The sequence below is a fragment of the Notolepis coatsorum genome (assembly GCF_963971535.1).
Source record: "Notolepis coatsorum genome assembly, contig: SCAFFOLD_252, whole genome shotgun sequence".
Classification (NCBI taxonomy): domain Eukaryota; kingdom Metazoa; phylum Chordata; class Actinopteri; order Aulopiformes; family Paralepididae; genus Notolepis; species Notolepis coatsorum.
In genome coordinates, this window is record NW_028170143.1 from 190410 (window position 1) to 212710 (window position 22301).

A 22301-nucleotide genomic window follows, 5' to 3' on the forward strand; every position below is an offset into this window, starting at 1 on the left:
GATTCATGAGAAACAGAAATATATACATTCGAAGGGGAAGAAACTGTACATTGGAGGGGGTTGGGTAGGGGCGGGGGTTTGGACATTTACAGGGGCCAGTTTTTAATTGCAGCCACCCGTAGGTGCTCTTTGAGAGCGGTTTTGAAGGAGGGTAGGGATTCACATTGTATAGGGCGTTCCACATTGTTGTGGCATAATTGCTAAACGTGTTTAGTCCCTTGTTTGAGCCGAATCTGGGTTGAACATGATTTGTGGAACTCCCTCTGGTGTTGTGGTCGTGGTATGGTCGTGGTATTCACTGACCTTTGGGAAGTATTTCGACATGTACATGGGTATCTTAGTGGTGTAGTGTATCTTGTAGACCAGGCCCATTGCAAGTTGCTGTACTCTGTCGTCTACTTTAAGCCATCCTAGGTTGTCAAAATGGGCAGGGGTGAGGTGGGTTTTAGGAGTAAGGTCAAGCAGTAGTCTGACCAGTTTGTTTTGTGATGTTTGTAGTCTTGTTTTTAGCTGAACAATAAAGTATAATATATTGTGTGGTACCCTGTCAATAACTTTGGCAGACAGGGAATATAATTAATTTTCAATACTTAAAAAAAGTCCTCAACTATACTTTCTCTCTCTCGATGGATAGCTGTTTGTTGACGTGTTAAAAACGCATCAGTAGCAGGATTACTGTAATTTTGATTATTGTAGTTTGCCTGGTATGTAGCATTGGTTGGTGGCTGCCCCACCAGTTTTATATATAAAAAACACCACTGTGCGTGCTGGCACATGTGTGTGGCTGTGGGGGCCTCCACAAGAGTCTGGCCCAGAGGCCTCTGAATTCTTAATCTGGGCTTGCATACCATGAAGCGGCCATGTGGGGCGGCTATGGCTCAGGGGTAGAGCGGGGCGTCCAATGATCGAAGGGTTGGTGGTTCGAATCCCGCTCAAGCCCATGTCCCATTGCCGTTGTGTCCTTGGGCAAGACACTTAACCTACTTGCCTCGTATGAATGTGTATGCATGTGAATGAATGTTGGTGGTGGTCGGAGGGGCCGTAGGCGATGATTATTCGCCACGCTTCCGTGAGTCTGCCTCAGGGCAGCTCTGGCTGCAATTGTAGCTTACCACCACCGGTATGACTGTGTATGAACGAATAATGGACTCTGTGAAGCGCTCTGAGTCAGAGAAGAGCGCTATATAAATCCAATCCATTATTATTATTATTATGAAGCGAGGGGAGTGGCTCCCTCCAGGGCAATGGTCTCCAACTACACACCATCAAGACCACTACCCCCATGACTACCTACTATGCTGATCTGTCTATTGGGTGAGTAGTTAAAGACCATTGACCGGAGGTAGTGGCTGTCTCTGAGTGGCTGTCTCGTAGTGCTGACCAAGGTGGTGGATGTCTCGGGGTCTTGGCCAAGATTGCAGTGACTGTTCTACATGCACCACCGAGGCCATGGATCAGCTTCTTACCGTCTTCTGTCCGTGGTCCGTCAACGTGGTTTAGAAGTGGAGTTCATTGCTGGGTTAAGTACTTCTATTCTATTCACATATATGATTACCACTTGTATCTATTGCTATGTCCACCCATCACAATCACGCAAACTGTCTAACGCCTGTCCCGTCTCCCTGTCTCCCTATGAGTGGCTGTCTCGGAGTGATGATCGGAGTGTTGGACGTCCGTGATGATGACCGGGAGGATGCGACCCTCTCTGCGCCGCCCCTTTGCCTCAAATAGATCCGCCATCAGCTCTATCTTTAATCTTTCAAAATGTTCAGTTGCTATCGCATGCACTTATCTGTGTTTCACCACACATATGAGTGCATGCTTACCAACTGTGCGCCTGTTTTACTGCAACACTACTATCACCCACATCTAAGAAGGGAGATCCCCCCTTGAAGGTTTCTCTCCTCCACATTGCCTGTGGTGAATTTTTTCCTATTGCTAGGTTTTAGTGAGTTTTTCCTTACCTTCGTGTGGGGTATGTCTGGGAGTGTTGCATTTATTTTGCATTTATTTAAAAAAAAATTGACTTTATGGTGTTTTTGTTTTGTTCTTGACTTATTGTGATGTTTCTTCTTGACTTGTTTAACACTTTCGCGGCCACTGGGGCCCGTCTAATATAATGGTTGAGGGCCAGCTTTTGTAAACAAACGTGTGGCTTTTTGTACAGCTAAATCTATACTTTATAGTATTGCTATCTGTCCATTCTCATTGTCAATTGAGTGCATAAACCGTCCCTTCAAAATGGCTTAACGAAAAAAAAATGCATCAATAGTGTTACGAAGGATCAGATTAAACCGAATATATATATTTATTAATTGATATATATTGCATAATATTTGTATATCGTTTGATATCCCTTGTGTATTCCTTGTACATATACACGGAATATCCCTTTACCTAGTACAGACCATAATATTTCGTTCTCTTATTGGACAGCGGTCCCTTAGGCGCCACTGCCATACCCCCAAGGTCTAGTTCAAAGTCACCGCCAAAGACATGCCTGGACATGAACGGCTCTGCGCAAGGATACGAGACAGGAATAAGGCTGGTACTAGTTTGTTCACCTAACGTATAAATACGGCGCAGGTGAATACAGAAGTATGTTACCCAATAAGTTGAAGCCTCACCCACGATACAACGTGCGGTGAAGTATGGCCTGTTTGGCCCCAAATAGAGCATTGAGACCGCGTGCGAATTAATAACTGAAGTATCAGAGTTTAACGCTGTACCGTCGAGTTCGACCTATTCTATTAATTCAGTAATAGTCTATTTATGTATAGTGTATCGTGCGGCTACCGTTCTACAGTGACCAGCATCACCAACGTTTCCTCGTACCAGCTAGTGTGCTTATCCAGGCTGGGCAGCTTACCCTGGCGCCTTCACCCGAGGAGCCCTAGACGAGGACCGTGTGGACATGTACACTGGATAACCTACCCGACGACTACATAGCCCTTTTCGGCTGGATTATATTTGCTTTGGTCCTGTAACTGATGGAGCGGAGAATAGTCTACACCCACAATTGTGTGGGATTTACCCTGTGAGGAGCAACGTCGAGCCCGCCTCTCAGAAGCCTGAGGCTGGCTAGCTTTCTTCCATGCGGAGCTGCATGCCGGAGAACAGCTGTTATTCGTCTGCGGATCAAGAGATTATTGCACCGTCTCCTGTACTTGGAGTCTCCCTATTCTTCATTGACCCAGACTCTACTACCGACAAATCCTCTCCCCTTGCTGGCCTACAACCGGAGGGACCCTACCAGTATCTCCCGCTGCCTTACTAGTGTACCATAGATATAATTCCTAAGATACAGGTGGTATTCATTATCTCCTGCGTAATATGATAATGGACTTACGTTATTGATTTACTCACGCACATTCTTTCGCCTTATAAGCGCGACCCTACGTAAAGTATTGTTATATACTATCATTGCTGCTAATAAATATTATTATAACCCAGTTTTGTGTGGAACCGTGTCATTGTGGGAAGTGTTCATCTGATATACCTGTGTACTGTATGGCCAGTAGTAATGTACATAAGACAGTAGTGGTTTAATGATACCATACTTATATAATACAGTCAGGGAATTGTACCCCTCAGTTACAAATAGGTTCTCATTTTATAGCGCCGTGAATATAAGCTTTATAGCGGATTTGGGCTAGTATATTTTCTGGAAGGCTAGTTATAGAGCTAATAGCTGCTAACGTTATATCCAATGGCATTTCCGTTTTACAGATGCTACAGAAATAACTCAAACTGTATATGATCCGGACGATCCCAAAGCATGTATGCATGAAAGGGGGGGGGGGGCGTCGTTTATTATTATTGATTAGCAATAACCGTGTTCGTCTAACTAGCCACATAGCCCGAACGCCTGGATGGCTATCGGAACGGTGTCCGATCGGGCTGTAATTTACGTGAAGGGGATCTTACCGTGGTCTGGGCTGATCCCCCAGAGCATTTTCCCCGTTATCGATCGCCATCTGGTAGATCGATATGTCCATTGGCTGATGATAAATCCCCTTATTGCATGGTGAAATCTGTGATTCGAAACGTAATCAAAGCTACAGGCTGGAGATCCAGAATCGTGCTACTCAAATCTCCGTTGAAAGAAAACAAATAGACTGATCTGTTCGCCCACAGGGCACATTGCAGTAGCGCGACAGCGCCCCTAAGAGGATCTGGCCGGTATTGCACATTGTCGAATTCATAGAGCAGGGAAGATCTGCAGTGCCGCTCTGCGACCTTGAACAGGTTATTAAAATGGAATAAAAGCAATAACAACTTCCCACGGATATCTCCGTGATTCTGTCCACAACGCATGGATTCGAAAGCCGGATATATCCGTGGTCCGTCCCCAATGTGTTAAAGAAGACGTGTCCGGCCCATGGGGACATTAACGTGTGTTGTCGGGCCTTACAAATACATTTGATTTGATTTGATTTGATTAGGTAGGAGGGAGCCGTTCCCCTCGCTGCACGATATGCCAGGCCTTATTCCAAATGTGGGCTTATTCCAAATTATTTGTTTGTGGTTGACTGTACATGGTGCTTGAGGTATAATTTAATCTGTTCATAAGGAATTATAGGTTAATACATTGATAGTATGAGATAGAATGTCAGTTAATTTCTCTTTCTCTCTCTCTGCTCCCTGCTATTTGACGCCTGGTTCCTGCCTGCTGTGAAGACCTGACATTGTGTGTGTGAGTTTTAACTTAGCCTGAAGTCAAATCGTGACTTCACTTATTGTGAACTGAACCTTATTTTTTAATAAAGCAACTTCTGATATTAACTCTTTGAGTGCCACTCACGGCTTTTCTCTGGTTTACGACCAGACCGTTGAATGCCACGCTTTTTTTTTTTGTTTTTTTTTATTAGCGATCTGAAATCATATTGCATCACGCGAGCCTACCGTTAGAGATCCAGGGACCGCCGCCGCTCAGATCTGAAAAAAGCGCCCCCCTATCGTCTCCCAGATGGTAAATCACCCTTTTGGAATGGACTCAATGAAAGTGAATGGGAGAACGGATTTCTGACTCCACATTTTACTTCTCACTGATGCAGCCGGGGTCTACCAGAGTTCATTCTGGAGCCTCTGAGCCGCGCGGATCATGTGTTCAAGTTTCAAGTTTCTTTAATAGTTGTCATACAGAAGTACAGAATACTTTTATACAAAATGCTTCTTACTGTTGCGCTCCAGAGACTGTGCAAGACAAGATAAGTATGAAATAAAATAACATAGTAAAATTAGAAGTAAAAAAATGAGGTCACAGTGTTCAGTTTAGACATATGTACAATGTTCGATGCAGAATAGACGTAGTTACCATACAATATACAATACTGTGCAGTGTACTAATATACAATACTATATAGTGCAAGGCAGAAATGGAGAAATGGGACGAGGTGCAATTTAGGTACAATTCACAGTAGGTGTACGAGTTGTAGTGCAAATCCTTTATCAATAAATATAAAGTGTAAGTGTGTTTGTGTGATCTAAAGTGTGGAGAGTGGGTGCAGTGTGTTGTTTGTTTGAGTGAGTGTGTGCGTGTGGGTGTGTGTGCTGTGTGCATTTGATGGTTGTTGCATAGTGATTATTGTTCGTTTAGCGATTGTTGTTCGTTTAGCAGCCTGATGGCCTGGGGATAGAAGCTTCTTCCGAGTCTTTCTGTGCTCGCCTTAAGACTCCGGTATCGCTTGCCTGACCGCAGCAGTTCAAAGAGGCAGTTGTTCGGGTGGCTCGAGTCCTTAATAATTCTCTTAGCCTTCCCCTTGCACCGCTTGTTGTAAATGTTCTGGAGGGTGGGAAGCCCCCCTCCAATTGTGCGTTCGGCTGAACGTGTCACTCTTTGTAGTCTGCTACGGTCTTGTGCAGTGCTATTCCCAAACCAGGAGGTGATGTTGCCGGTCAGGATGCTCTCTATTGTACATGAGTAGAAGTTCCTAAGGATCTTCTGACTGACTTGGAACTTCCTTAGGCGCCTGAGGAAGTAGAGGCGTTGTCGTGCCTTCTTCACAACACTGTCAATGTGTGTGGTCCATGTCAAGTCCTCGGATATGTGGGCTCCGAGGTACTTGAAACTGTTCACTCTCTCAACCGGTGCCCCGTCGATGCTGAGGGGGCTGTAGTCCTTGACCCCCGACCTCCTGAAGTCCACAATCATCTCTTTTGTTTTGCTGATGTTCAGGGAGAGGCAGTTCTCCTGACACCACTGTGACAGGTTCTCTACCTCTTCCAGGTAGGCCCTTTCGTCGTTGGCAGAGATCAGGCCCACCACTACTGTGTCATCAGCAAATTTGATGATGGTGTTGTTGTTCCGCTGTGCTACGCAGTCATGTGTGTACAGGGAGTAGAGGAGGGGGCTCAGAACACAGCCCTGGGGGGCCCCTATGTTGAGCGTGATGGATGAGGAGGTGCAGTTGCCGGCTCTTACCACCTGGGGTCTGCCCGTCAGGAAGTCCAAGACCCACTGGCAGAGGTCATAGTTCAAGCCCAGGTCCCTGAGCTTGGCTATGAGTTTGGAGGGGACTATGGTATTGAATGCTGAGCTGTAGTCGATGAACAGCATTCTCACATAGTTCCCCTGCCTCTTGTCCAGGTGTGATGCTGCTGTGTGCAGCACATGGGCTATGGCGTCCTCCGTGGACCTGTTGGGGCGATATGCAAATTGCAGAGGGTCCAGGTTGATGGGGAGGGAGGAACAGATGTAGCTACTGTAGGAACAGATGTGTTCTACTGTATACACGTTGGATCTTTTTTTTTTTCGAATGGTGATCAGGAATTGGAATATACCATTTGGATACCATCTGATGTCAGGTAAGGAATCTATGTTATCAGTGTTAGGATAATCAGACTCGTTTTCACGGATATATAAGCGTTTATGTGATATCGATCATCTAGCGTTTATTTGAAAACGATTCATAAATAGGCCGACAAATGACAACGTTCTGGAATATTCCAGTAAAAGGCCATTATCATAGGCATGTGTGGTTTTTTTTCGCGAAAACGGGTGATTTTCAAAATGCTATCAAACGGAAATGAAGCGATAAAAATACAATCTGCCTTGCCAATGTTGACTGGAAAATGAGTCTTTGATAAGCGACGGGCAGATTAGACACATAGCCATAATTTAAAACATAGATTAGGCGATATTAACGTTAACATTGGCCGTGGATGGTGGCACTCAACGGGGTAAATAGGAAAACACGGCCCGGCACTGAAAGTGTTAAGAAGTATCTTGAGATATTTTCCTACAACGGAATATACCACATGCTCATTCCAAATGATTCAATATTACACATTGAATCATTTTGGCACCTTTAAGTAGTCAGGTTATAGAGCATGTTATGAATCCCAGGAGCGGTTTCATTTGAGTTTTTACATAGATGTATTTTCACCATTAAATATTTTTTATTTAAATAACCTCAATACGAAGCAGATGCTAGGGGCCATATAATGTAGTGTTGACGGTTGATGGCATAAGCTTTTTTTTTTAAGGAGATAACTTGCAATACGTACCTCGTCTATTACAATATTTCTCGGTTGCATCAGCACCTTGATGAGCGGCTCTAGATGGGGTCCTCTGAAGGCCGGTAGAGCAGCAGCACGAGAGCTCTGATTGGACACACCGGAGCACCCTCCTCCTTGGTCAGCCCGTATTCACAGAACCCATAGATGTTGATTATGACATGTGTCTCTGTGATCATATTGGGACGTCTGAATCTGGTGCAGCCATTTGTGGCCAAATGAGCCACAGAAAGGAAGTCACATCCGCCCTCTGGAGAAAACAAAAAGATTAACAAAAGGTCAGATTTTTGGACGCTAAGTGGTCTGAAAATAGTAGTACGAGTTCTGGCCCGGTTCAAAGTGTACGAGAAGCTTCAGACAGGCAGCAAATGGGTTCACAAGACAATAAAGTGATAATCCACACCAAAACACACAGGCAAACATTTTAGCCATCCACAACAGAAAGCCGTGAACCTATTTCCTATGCTTTAGAGCAGGGGTGGCCAACCAGTCAGAGACTAAGAGCCACAAAAATGACTGTGGTACCACAAAGAGCCACACCATATACCAGCGTTTCTCAACCTTTTTTTTCAGTCACGGCACCCTTCATGTGTTTATAGGTCTCACCCTCTGGCCTCTGAAGTTGCTAATGTCTTTTTTATTTGGGCCTCACAGGGTTAAAAGTACCCTGTGAGACCCACGGTTGCAAAATTACCAAACACTTTTAGCCATTTAAAAAAAAAAAGTCTGTAAATGTTTATTTAAAAATTTTTAAGCACATGTATAGTCAATTGGTCCTGTTGTTCAGCCTCACAGTGCTATTGGATAGTAAATGTGTTTATATGTCCCACCCTCTGGCCTCTGAAGTCGCTAATGTCTTTTTAATTTGGGCCTCACAGGGTTAACCTCTTAAGCCCGAGATATACAGTAAAAGTGTATATTTTCAGCATTACGCTTGTTTACCAATGATTTTAACTGTTATTAGTGAAATATAAGATTATAGAAATCTCAGGGCATTGAGTCGGAAACCAGCGCATATTGACGGGAGGAAGTGGAGCAGCTGTGTTTTTCTGTGTTTTTCTCCCATCCCAATTTAGTCGTTATGCCAATTCCCCCCTCCCCTTCCTGGTCGTTGCTCGCATGTGCCCCCCACTGGTCGTTTAGGGAGCCCTGAAGTCTATCAGATGCTTCCTCCGAGACATAGGAGACAGCCAGCAGCATCTTTTCACCTGGCAGCGAGGACTCTCATTGGTGAGATGTAACACGTGGGAGGTCACACTACCCTCACCATCTCCCTCCCTTGCTGTGCAGGCGCCCTGACCGACCTGTAGGAGTCGCCGTTTACAACGACCAGAATACCACCCCACCGGCTTCCCTCCTGCTGACTGACAATTGAGCCAGTATGACGGCCGGCCAAGCCGGAGGCAACGCTGACAGCCGGATTCGATACCAGTGTCTCTTGCGTTGGTGACGAGTGCCTAGTGCGCTGCGCCACCCAGCCACGCTAAGTGAGTGTAGTCTTTTGAAGGAAGAGACTCAGGGCTTTCGAATTTCGAAAAACTACCCTACCCAGCTCACGCCAGCCCCTGTCAATCATCTGACTTCTGGATTTACTTTTTTATTTCTCTTATTTTTTGGGATTATCTCCCACAAACCTGAACGTTATTGCCATAAAACAGAACGCAGTTAGTTTCTCTACCTTTCTGTGAACGTGTTGCAATATGATGAAAAATGGTGGAGAAATTTACATTATAAAAAAGATGGCAGAATTCAGTACTGTATCTACAAAACCTTCTGTTTAATCATCTTCCCTTTATTCATTTGCTTAGATTTTTCAGGTCTGGTACATTTTAGCATGGTGTTATTCACAGTCAAAGATACAAATTTTTTTTTAAATAGAATTGATATTCTCCTTTGGTTCATTACAATTTACTCAAGCCTAGTAACAGACACACTATTTCGGACACTGGGAATACATTCCCTGAGATCCATAGATGTCCCTAGATTCAGATACCAAGAACATGCAAATGGACCATTTAAAGAAAAATCTGTAAATGTTTATTCTACGTCCTTATGGAATGAGTGACATACAAAAAATATATATATATATATATATATTGTATTTTTTTTTTTTTTGATGGAAGAGCCACACATTGAAGGGCAAAGAGCCACATGCGGCTCGCGAGCCGCGGGTTGGCCACCCCTGCACTAGAGAGTGATGTTGTAGTTACTCAGTAGAGAGTGTATGTAGTTACTCACTAGAGAGTGTATGTAGTTACTCACTAGAGAGTGTATGTAGTTACTCACTAGAGAGTGTATGTAGTTACTCACTAGAGCGTGTATGTAGTTACTCACTAGAGAGTGTATGTAGTTACTCACTAGAGAGTGTATGTAGTTACTCACTAGAGAGTGTATGTAGTTACTCACTAGAGAGTGTATGTAGTTACTCACTAGAGAGTGATGTAGTTACTCACTAGAGAGTGTATGTAGTTACTCACTAGAGTGTATGTAGTTACTCACTAGAGAGTGTATGTAGTTACTCAGTAGAGTGATGTAGTTACTCACTAGAGAGTGATGTAGTTACTCACTAGAGAGTGTATGTACAGTAGTTACTCACTAGAGAGTGTATGTAGTTACTCACTAGAGAGTTTATGTAGTTACTCAGTAGAGTGATGTAGTTACTCACTAGAGAGTGTATGTAGTTACTCACTAGAGAGTGTATGTAGGTACTCACTAGAGAGTGTATGTAGTTACTCACTAGAGAGTGATGTAGGTACTCACTAGAGAGTGTATGTAGTTACTCACTAGAGAGTGTATGTAGTTACTCAGTAGAGAGTGATGTAGTTACTCACTAGAGTGTATGTAGTTACTCACTAGAGTGTATGTAGTTACTCACTAGAGAGTGATGTAGTTACTCACTAGAGAGTGTATGTAGTTACTCACTAGAGTGTATGTAGTTACTCACTAGAGAGTGTATGTAGTTACTCACTAGAGAGTGTATGTAGGTACTCACTAGAGAGTGTATGTAGTTACTCACTAGAGAGTGTATGTAGGTACTCACTAGAGAGTGTATGTAGTTACTCACTAGAGAGTGTATGTAGGTACTCACTAGAGAGTGTATGTAGTTACTCACTAGAGTGTATGTAGGTACTCACTAGAGAGTGTATGTAGTTACTCACTAGAGAGTGTATGTAGTTACTCACTAGAGAGTGTATGTAGGTACTCACTAGAGAGTGTATGTAGGTACTCACTAGAGAGTGTATGTAGGTACTCACTAGAGAGTGTATGTAGGTACTCACTAGAGAGTGTATGTAGTTACTCACTAGAGAGTGTATGTAGTTACTCACTAGAGTGATGTAGTTACTCACTAGAGAGTGTATGTAGTTACTCACTAGAGAGTGTATGTAGTTACTCACTAGAGAGTGTATGTAGTTACTCACTAGAGAGTGTATGTAGGTACTCACTAGAGAGTGTATGTAGTTACTCACTAGAGAGTGTATGTAGGTACTCACTAGAGAGTGATGTAGTTACTCAGTAGAGTGATGTAGTTACTCACTAGAGAGTGTATGTAGTTACTCACTAGAGAGTGTATGTAGGTACTCACTAGAGAGTGTATGTAGGTACTCACTAGAGAGTGATGTAGTTACTCAGTAGAGAGTGATGTAGTTACTCACTAGAGAGTGTATGTAGTTACTCACTAGAGAGTGTATGTAGTTACTCACTAGAGAGTGTATGTAGTTACTCACTAGAGAGTGTATGTAGTTACTCACTAGAGAGTGTATGTAGGTACTCACTAGAGAGTGTATGTAGGTACTCACTAGAGAGTGTATGTAGGTACTCACTAGAGAGTGTATGTAGGTACTCACTAGAGAACAGATCTAGGATCTCACAGTGTGGGAGGTGCAGTTGGAAGGCAGAGCCTCTCAGACAGGTTAACTGGTAGAGCGGTCCAGCAGCTCTCTTGCCAGTGTGTTTTAGAAAGTTCCTGTCCCAGGGTACCGTCCTATAGACCACCTCTCCCTCCGCCTCCATCCCAAACACCAGACCGGTCACACTGCACTCGAACAGACCTGCATGGGGGCAGGAGAACCTGGGCCACAGCGTACAGGAGAAGTCAAACATGGAATTAAACAAGCAAAAGGCTCAATCATGAAGAATTAACATGTTTCAAGAAAAGGGAGGATAAATATGAAAATTTACAAAACAGTACAATACCGATATGTCCTCTTGTTATCTTGATAACTGCAAATTGGTGTAAATTCCAGAGTTGCCTAAAATATAAAACCAAAGCACTATCAAACATAGTTGCAATGAGGTGCTGGCGCTTAAATCATATAGATCATAACTTGATAAGACCACTGAAGGGCTTCTAGCTGAAGGGCTTCTAGTTGAAGGGCTTCTATCTGAAGTGCTTCTATCTAACGGGCTTCTAGTTCAAGTGCTTCTATCTGAAGGGCTTCTAGTTAAAGTGCTTCTATCTAACAGGCTTCTAGTTCAAGTGCTTCTATCTAACGGGCTTCTAGTTCAAGTGCTTCTATCTAACAGGTTTCTAGTTCAAGTGCTTCTATCTGAAGGACTTCTAGTTCAAGTGCTTCTATCTGAAGGACTTGTAACTGTAGTAACGGTACAGCTTCTAACTGAAAGGCTTCTAACTGTAGGGCTTCTAGTTTACGGGCTTCTATCTGACAGGCTTTTATCTGAAGGGCTTTTATCTGAAGGGCATTGGGTTTAAGGGCTTCTATTTGAAGGGCTTCTATCTGAAGGGCTTCTGGTTTAAGGGCTTCTATTTGAAGGGCTTCTATCTGAAGGGCTTCTGGTTTAAGGGCTTCTATTTGAAGGGCTTCTATCTGAAGGGCTTCTGGTTTAAGGGCTTCTATTTGAAGGGCTTCTATCTGAAGGGCTTCTGGTTTAAGGGCTTCTGGTTTAAGGGCTTCTATCTGAAGGGCTTCTGGTTTAAGGGCTTCTGGTTTAAGGGCTTCTATCTGTAGGGCTTCTGGTTTAAGGGCTTCTAACCAAAGGGTTTTTAACTGAGGGGCTTCTGGTTTAAGGGCTTCTAACCAAAGGGTTTTTAACTGAGGGGCTTCTATCTGAAGGGTTTCTAATTGAAGGCCTTCTAACCAAAGGGTTTTTAACTGAAATGTTTCTAGTTAAAGCTGCACAGTGCCTAGCTGAAGGGTTTCTATAGGGCCTCTAACACACTGAACTTAATAAACGTTATGATGCCAACGTGTGGGAGGATTTACATGTGCCCTGACGACGGAGTTGTACCAACACATGTTGGCATGTTGACATTTATTAAGGGGATCAAGCTGCCATCCTGAAACATTATTAAAACATCCCATGTGTGATGACAGCTGTTGTGAAAGAGTCTGCTAGTTACTCACTAGAATTTAAAGTTTAAAGGCAAATGAGTTATTCCTTCATTCATAGTACATCATACCTGTAACACCATGTCAGGTGTACTGATAGTACATCATACCTGTAACACCATCACCATGTCAGGTGTACTCAAAGAGCGGGTTAATCTTGAGGCCTTGCCTCCCTCCTCTCCGGAGCCGTAGCCAGGCCATGAACAGCTGTGAGAACGAGACACGCGTCTGGATGTTCCTCTGGGTGGCTCCTCCGTTGTTGTCGGACTGGGACTGGGAGCTGGCTGGTTAGGCTCTTCTAACATAATTACATTTCAATCAATTAAAACTGAGATAGTTAGTTATGTAAATACTACATTATGACGGCTTCAACTAAAGTGATTTGTTTAATCCTCTCTATAAGGGCCAACTTGACTTAACAAAAACAATAAAACTATAAGCCCTTGAGGAGGCTGTTACCGGCTAAAAACCTATAGTTGACGCGTCTGTGGCCGCTGTTGTATACCGTCTGGTGAAAGGAATGAATGTCCACAAGGTCCGTTCCACTAGTACCCCAAATGGGTTTATTTACCACATAATTAACGTATGCACCAATTGCATGCGATACAAAGCAAATGCCAACGATACCTTCAAAAGAACAAACAAACACTATACACTACAAACAAAACGATAACAAAACAACATGCCGTGTCGACGTGACGACTTGACGGTCAAAAACTATTTAGCCCTGCCGGTAACCAAACGCACCTGGCTGTCATCAGTCCCGTTATTCATTAAGTAGCTGAGTATGTCACCTACTGGTGAGCAACGGGTACTGATGCCACAAACTCAATTTGGCAGGCTGCAGGCACACTGTATATAGGCAGAACCCAACATAAATACATAAATCCAAACAAATGCATAAAATATAACATATGGCACTACAACCATGTAAATTGGCTCTTACACTCTCTATTCTAAAGTTCTCCATGTTCTTACCAGTGGTTATGTTCCGAGGGCCAGAGGAACCCAGATATTCTGTCAGCATGGTAGAACCCTCCGCTGTCTCCATGTCATCCTCTGAGATGTACATCTCGCTTTCTTCATTGAACAGTTGGGAATGGTAGCCAGAGGGGTAGCCAGAGCTGGCGGCAGAGCCAGAGGGGTAGCCATGGCGGGCGGCAGAGCGGCTGGAGGTAGAGCTGGCGGCAGAGCGGCTGGAGGTAGAGCTGGCGGCAGAGGCAGAGTGGTAGCCATGGCGGGCGGCAGAGCGGCTGGAGGTAGAGCTGGCGGCAGAGGCAGAGTGGTAGCCATGGCGGGCGGCAGAGCGGCTGGAGGTAGAGCTGGCGGCAGAGGCAGAGTGGTAGCCATGGCGGGCGGCAGAGCGGCTGGAGGTAGAGCTGGCGGCAGAGGCAGAGTGGTAGCCATGGCGGGCGGCAGAGCGGCTGGAGGTAGAGCTGGCGGCACGACGAGAGTCTGACATGAGGCCTGCAACATTGTAGAAACAATTTTAACAACGCTTTTGATTATGAAGGGTGCTACTCTTTTTTTTACTGCTTTTCCCATACTTCTCGTAGATCAAATTAATTTTTTAATTATTCATGCAATCTATTTTTAAAATTGTTCACCAATGTGTTTTTAAATTAAAATAATTAAGGTTCATCTAAATATTCTCTTTTGTCTATGACATTAAATAATTGCTATCAGTGATCAGCAAATTATGACACTTTTTTGTAAACGCGCATTTAATGAATAGATACGATGCATTACCTTTACACTTTAAAATCTCAGCATTATCACACAATCCCATCCTCTTCAGATGTTCTTCTCTTACCTTTAATCTGAAACTGAAACCGTGGGCGGGTGGGTGGGTGAGTGAGTGAGTGAGTGAGTGAGTGAGTGAGTGAGTGAGTGAGTGAGTGAGTGAGTGAGTGAGTGAGTGGGTGAGTGAGTGAGTGAGTGAGTGAGTGAGTGAGTGAGTGAGTGAGTGAGTGAGTGAGTGAGTGAGTGGGTGGGTGAGTGAGTGAGTGAGTGAGTGAGTGAGTGAGTGAGTCAGTGAGTGAGTGAGTGAGTGGGTGGGTGAGTGAGTGAGTGAGTGGGTGAGTGAGTGAGTGAGTGAGTGAGTGAGTGAGTGAGTGAGTGAGTGAGTGAGTGAGTGGGTGAGTGAGTGAGTGAGTGAGTGAGTGAGTGAGTGAGTGAGTGGATATCTATTTGTATAACAACATAAAACAAAGACAAGAGATTGTCAGGGAGGTAGGTGTCACACTATTTATCTTTCTATCTTTCTTTCCACTGATTCTGGCTATTTTATAGATAGGTTATTATGTTACTTCATTAGATTAGATTCAAATGTATTGTCATTATACAGCACAAGTACAGTACAACGAAAATACGTTTGGCATCCAACCAGAGTGCAAATCTAACAGTAAAGTGCAATAGTACTATACAATGTACAGGTGATTAAACTGGGTATAAAATAAAATATATAAATTAGTACTACTGGGTGTAAAACAGTATGGTAGTAGTCATACTGGCCAGCAGCATAACTAGTAAGAGTAGGTAAGGGATATGTACAGATATAGATATAGTATCTACAGATATAGATATAGTATCTACAGATATCTAAAAAGGATTATGTGCAGGTATGTACAGACAGGTGGAGTTAGATATATATATACAGCATTAATGTACATGCTACCATACAGAGTTATATGGGTTGTATGCAGGTGTATAAGTAGGTATATAGGAGGATTATATGCAGACAGATATGGATATGTATATATATGTGGTAATTATATATAATGTTGATGGGGTTGATGTTGAGGTCCTTGGTTTCCACAAGGTCACCACGTTTGGAGATGTATTGTTCAACAGAGACACATTACATAGCTTCTCTTTATCAGAGGTAGTTCTCACAATACATTCAACAAGCTTACCGTCATTTGTATTTGAAATGCAGATGTTCTTCTCTTACCTTTAATCCTTAACCTCTCCACATACTGTCTTAACTTCTCATTAGGATAATAGCGCCTCATCCTCTTCAGACTCTCCACTGTGATCCTCACAGCTCCCTCAGAGCCGTATGTCTCCACCATCTGATCCACGGTGGTCTTCATGTCAGTGTTCTCCAGCTGGCTCTCAGGGATGGTAGGACAGCCAGGCAGCAGGTCAGTGGTCAGAGAAGACTGAAACCTCTTCAGATCATCTGTGTCCAGCCCCTCAAGAGTTTCCAGCAGCAGATCTGAGAAATCAATAGACTTTTAATCTTACCTGTACATTTTTTCTTAATTATTAACTTTTTTTATTATTCATGCAATCTTTTTAAAAATCTTTTCACAAATGTGTTTTTAAGTTAAAATAATTAAGGTTTATCTAAATATTCTCTTTAGTCTATGACATTAAATAATTGCTATCAGTGATCATCAGCAAATTATGACACTTTTTTATAAACGCACATTTAATGAACAGATACGATGCATTACCTTTACACTTTAAAATCTCAGCATTATCACACAATCCCATCCTCTTCAGACTCTCCAGTGTGATCCTCACAGCTCCCTCAGAGCCGTATGTCTCCACCATCTGATCCACGGTGGTCTTCATGTCAGTGTTCTCCAGCTGGCTCTCAGGGATGGTAGGACAGCCAGGCAGCAGGTCAGTGGTCAGAGAAGACTGAAACCTCTTATCATCTGTGTCCAGCCTCTCAAGAGTTTCTAGCAGAAGATCTGAGAAATCAATAGACTTTTAATCTTACCTGTAAATTCTTTCTTAATTATTAACAATTTTTTATTATTATTCATGCAATCTTTTTAAAAATCTTTTCACCAATGTGTTTTTAAGTTAAAATAATTAAGGCTCATCTAAATATTCTCCTTAGTCTATGACATTAAATAATTGCCATCATTGATCATCAGCAAATTATGACACTTTTTTGTAAACGTGCATTTAATGAACAGATACGATACATTACCTTTACACTTTAAAATCTCAGCATTATCACACAATCCCATCCTCTTCAGACTCTCCACTGTGATCCTCACAGCTCCCTCAGAGCCGTATGTCTCCACCATCTGATCCACGGTGGTCTTCATGTCAGTGTTCTTCAGCTGGCTCTCAGGGATGGTAGGACAGCCAGGCAGCAGGTCAGTGGTCAGAGAAGACTGAAACCTCTTCAGATCATCTGTGTCCAGCCTCTCAAGAGTTTCTAGCAGAAGATCTGGTACAAAGAGGCAATGAACATGTTATGAAAGTCAAACATTGCTTAACTGGTATTTCACCCATTGTCAGTAATCACTGATATTGTAACGTGTTCAGCTAAAAGATGTTCAGCCTCATCTGTGAGAAAAGAGACTAGTTTTGTGATATATCCATGATAGCATGTGACTGAAACAGTGAGTGAGTAAGTGAGTGAGTGAGTGAGTGAGTGAGTGAGTGAGTGAGTGAGTGAGTGAGTGAGTGAGTGAGTGAGTGAGTGAGTGAGTGAGTGAGTGAGTGAGTGAGTGAGTGAATATCTATTTGTATTAACAACATAAAACAAGATTGTCAGGGAGGTAGGTGTCATAATATTTATCTTTCTATCTTTCTTTCCACTGATTCTGGCTATTTTATAGATAGGTTATTATGTTACTTCATTAGATTAGATTCAAATGTATTGTCATTATACAGCACAAGTACAGTACAACGAAAATACGTTTGGCATCCAACCAGAGTGCAAATCTAACAGTAAAGTGCAATAGTACTATACAATGTACAGGTGATTAAACTGGGTATAAAATAAAATATATAAATTAGTACTACTGGGTGTAAAACAGTATGGTAGTAGTCATACTGGCCAGCAGCATAACTAGTAAGAGTAGGTAAGGGATATGTACAGATATAGATATAGTATGTACAGATATAGATATAGTATCTACAGATATGTAAAAAGCATTATGTGCAGGTATGTACAGACAGGTGGAGATATATATATATATGGTATATACAGCATTAATGTACATGCTACCATACAGAGTTATATGCAGGTGTATAAGTAGGTATATAGGAGGATTATATGAAGACAGATATGGATATGTATATATATGTGGTAATTATATATAATGTTGATGGGGTTGATGTTGAGGTCCTTGGTTTCCACGAGGTCACCACGTTTGGAGATGTATTGTTCAACAGAGACACATTACATAGCTTCTCTTTATCAGAGGTAGTTCTCACAATACATTCAACAAGCGTACGGTCATTTGTATTTGAAATGCAGATGTTCTTCTCTTACCTTTAATCCTTAACCTCTCCACATACTGTCTTAACTTCTCATTAGGATGATAGTACCCCATCCTCTTCAGACTCTCCACTGTGATCCTCACAGCTCCCTCAGAGCCGTATGTCTCCACCATCTGATCCACGGTGGTCTTCATGTCAGTGTTCTCCAGCTGGCTCTCAGGGATGGTAGGACAGCCAGGCAGCAGGTCAGTGGTCAGAGAAGACTGAAACCTCTTCAGATGATCTGTGTTCAGCCACTCAAGAGTTTCCAGCAGCAGATCTGAGAAATCAATAGACTTTTAATCTTTCCTGTAAATTTTTTCTTAATTATTAAAGGGGAACTATCTTATAAATGGCCTTTTTGAGTGTTCAGCATTGTTTCCTAGCTATGTGAACTTATATTAATATGATCTATGTCTCAAAATTCTCATATTGGCGCATTCTTCCAATTCTCCTCTCACAATATTCACCCTCACTGAACTGAGTCGTCTGAAAATGTGCCCTATATGTGATGTCATATAGTCACTGCTGCATGTTAATGTTCAGGGGGGCCGGCACGGTGCCGTGGTTTAGGAGCCCAGGCTGCATGTTAATGTTCAGGGGGGCCGGCCCGGCGCAGTGGTTTAGGAGCCCAGGCTGCATGTTAATGTTCAGGGGGGCACGGTGCCGTGGTTTAGGAGCCCAGGCTGCATGTTAATGTTCAGGGGGGCCGGCACGGTGCAGTGGTTTAGGAGCCCAGGCTGCATGTTAATGTTCAGGGGGGCCGGCACGGTGCAGTGGTTTAGGAGCCCAGGCTGCATGTTAATGTTCAGGGGGGCACGGTGCCGTGGTTTAGGAGCCCAGGCTGCATGTTAATGTTCAGGGGGGCACGGTGCCGTGGTTTAGGAGCCCAGGCTGCATGTTAATGTTCAGGGGGGCCGGCACGGTGCAGTGGTTTAGGAGCCCAGGCTGCATGTTAATGTTCAGGGGGGCCGGCACGGTGCAGTGGTTTAGGAGCCCAGGCTGCATGTTAATGTTCAGGGGGGCACGGTGCCGTGGTTTAGGAGCCCAGGCTGCATGTTAATGTTCAGGGGGGCACGGTGCCGTGGTTTAGGAGCCCAGGCTGCATGTTAATGTTCAGGGGGGCCGGCCCGGCGCAGTGGTTTAGGAGCCCAGGCTGCATGTTAATGTTCAGGGGGGCCGGCACGGTGCAGTGGTTTAGGAGCCCAGGCTGCATGTTAATGTTCAGGGGGGCCGGCACGGTGCCGTGGTTTAGGAGCCCAGGCTGCATGTTAATGTTCAGGGGGGCCGGCCCGGCGCAGTGGTTTAGGAGCCCAGGCTGCATGTTAATGTTCAGGGGGGCACGGTGCCGTGGTTTAGGAGCCCAGGCTGCATGTTAATGTTCAGGGGGGCCGGCACGGTGCCGTGGTTTAGGAGCCCAGGCTGCATGTTAATGTTCAGGGGGGCCGGCACGGTGCCGTGGTTTAGGAGCCCAGGCTGCATGTTAATGTTCAGGGGGGCCGGCCCGGCGCAGTGGTTTAGGAACCCAGGCTCAAAACAGCTCGAGATCTTGAGGTAGAAAAATGCTGTTTTTGAGGACTTGATTAGAAATACAAAACAATGAATAAAAAAAATATATATATTACAGAGGTGTTCCATAGACTCACAGGAATTGTGTAAAAGTGCCCAAATAGTGAAAGAAATAGTAAAATAGTTCCCCTTTAACTATTTTTTTAATTATTCATGCAATATTTTTAAAAATCTTTTCACCAATGTGTTTTTAAGTTAAAATAATTAAGGCTCATCTAAATATTCTCTTTTGTCTATGACATTAAATAATTGCCATCAGTGATCATCAGCAAATTATGACACTTTTTTATAAACGCGCATTTAATGAACAGATACGATGCATTACCTTTACACTTTAAAATCTCAGCATTATCACACAATCCCATCCTCTTCAGACTCTCCACTGTGATCTTCACAGCTCCCTCAGAGCCGTATGTCTCCACCATCTGATCCATGGTGGTCTTCATGTCAGTGTTCTCCAGCTGGCTCTCAGGGATGGTAGGACAGCCAGGCAGCAGGTCAGTGGTCAGAGAAGACTGAAACCTCTTCAGATGATCTGTGTCCAGCCTCTTAAGAGTTTCTAGCAGAAGATCTGGTACAAAGAGGCAATGAACATGTTATGAAAGTCAAACATTGCTTAACTGGTATTTCACCCATTGTCAGTAATCACTGATATTGTAACGTGTTCAGCTAAAAGATGTTCAGCCTCATCTGTGATAAAAGAGACTAGTTTTGTGATATATCCATGATAGCATGTGACTGAGACAGTGAGTGAGTGAGTGAGTGAGTGAGTGAGTGAGTGAGTGAGTGAGTGAGTGAGTGAGTGAGTGAGTGAGTGAGTGAAAGAGTGAGTGAGTGAGTGAGTGAGTGAGTGAGTGAGTGAGTGAGTGAGTGAGTGAGTGAGTGAGTGAGTGAGTGAGTGAGTGAGTGAGTGAGTGAGTGAGTGAGTGAGTGAATATCTATTTGTATTAACAACATAAAACAAGATTGTCAGGGAGGTAGGTGTCATACTATTTATCTTTCTATCTTTCTTTCCACTGATTCTGGCTATTTTATAGATAGGTTATTATGTTACTTCATTAGATTATATTCAAATGTATTGTCATTATACAGCACAAGTACAGGACAACGAAAATAAGTTTGGCATCCAACCAGAGTGCAAATCTAACAGTAAAGTGCAATAGTACTATACAATGTACAGGTGATTAAACTGGGTATAAAATAAAATATATAAATTAGTACTACTGGGTGTAAAACAGTATGGTAGTAGTCATACTGGCCAGCAGCATAACTAGTAAGAGCAGGTAAGGGATATGTACAGATATAGATATAGTATCTACCGATATAGATATAGTATCTACAGATATGTACAGATATAAATATAGTATCTACAGATATGTAAAAAGCATTATGTGCAGGTATACGTACAGACAGGTGGAGATATATATATATATGGTATATACAGCATTAATGTACATGCTACCATACAGAGTTATATGCAGGTGTATAAGTAGGTATATAGGAGGATTATATGAAGACAGATATGGATATGTATATATATGTGGTAATTATATATAATGTTGATGGGGTTGATGTTGAGGTCCTTGGTTTCCACGAGGTCACCACGTTTGGAGATGTATTGTTCAACAGAGACACATTACATAGCTTCTCTTTATCAGAGGTAGTTCTCACAATACATTCAACAAGCTTACTGTCATTTGTATTTGAAATGCAGATGTTCTTCTCTTACCTTTAATCCTTAACCTCTCCACATACTGTCTTAACTTCTCATTAGGATGATAATCATACCACCACATCCTCTTCAGACTCTTCACTGTGATCTTCACAGCTCCCTCAGAGCCGTATGTCTCCACCATCTGATCCACGGTGGTCTTCATGTCAGTGTTCTCCAGCTGGCTCTCAGGGATGGTAGGACAGCCAGGCAGCAGGTCAGTGGTCAGAGAAGACTGAAACCTCTTCAGATCATCTGTGTCCAGCCCCTCAAGAGTTTCCAGCAGCAGATCTGAGAAATCAATAGACTTTTAATCTTACCTGTAAATTCTTTCTTAATTATTAACAATTTTTTTTATTATTCATGCAATCTTTTTAAAAATCTTTTCACCAATGTGTTTTTAAGTCAAAATAATTAAGGCTCACCTAAATATTCTCTTTTGTCTATGACATTAAATAATTGCTATCATTGATCATCAGCAAATTATGACACTTTTTTGTAAACGTGCATTTAATGAACAGATACGATGCATTACCTTTACACTTTAAAATCTCAGCATTATCACACAATCCCATCCTCTTCAGATGTTCTTCTCTTACCTTTAATCCTTAACCTCTCCACATACTGTAGTAACTTCTCAGGATAATACCGCCCCATCCTCTTCAGACTCTCCACTGTGATCTTCACAGCTCCCTCAGAGCCGTATGTCTCCACCATCTGATCCACGGTGGTCTTCATGTCAGTATTCTCCAGCTGGCTCTCAGGGATGGTAGGACAGCCAGGCAGCAGGTCAGTGGTCAGAGAAGACTGAAACCTCTTCAGATCATCTGTGTCCAGCCCCTCAAGAGTTTCTAGCAGAAGATCTGGTACAAAGAGGCAATGAACATGTTATGAAAGTCAAACATTGCTTAACTGGTATT

General features: G+C 43.1%; 1 protein-coding gene across 1 annotated transcript in view; it reads right to left on the reverse strand.

The window, feature by feature from the left end:
* LOC311248601 (uncharacterized protein) overlaps positions 1-22301 on the reverse strand; it is an 84219-nt gene that overhangs the window by 33759 nt on the left and 28159 nt on the right. The window contains exons 2-11 of the mRNA XM_084339458.1: positions 21981-22244; positions 21400-21672; positions 19996-20241; positions 18115-18381; positions 16816-17061; positions 16328-16570; positions 15820-16086; positions 13845-14333; positions 11364-11567; positions 7546-7634 (exon numbers count right to left, since the gene is read on the reverse strand). Coding sequence (XP_084195584.1) covers positions 7546-7634; positions 11364-11567; positions 13845-14333; positions 15820-16086; positions 16328-16570; positions 16816-17061; positions 18115-18381; positions 19996-20241; positions 21400-21672; positions 21981-22244 — 2588 coding nt within the window. The remainder of the gene's footprint in view (positions 1-7545; positions 7635-11363; positions 11568-13844; positions 14334-15819; positions 16087-16327; positions 16571-16815; positions 17062-18114; positions 18382-19995; positions 20242-21399; positions 21673-21980; positions 22245-22301) is intronic.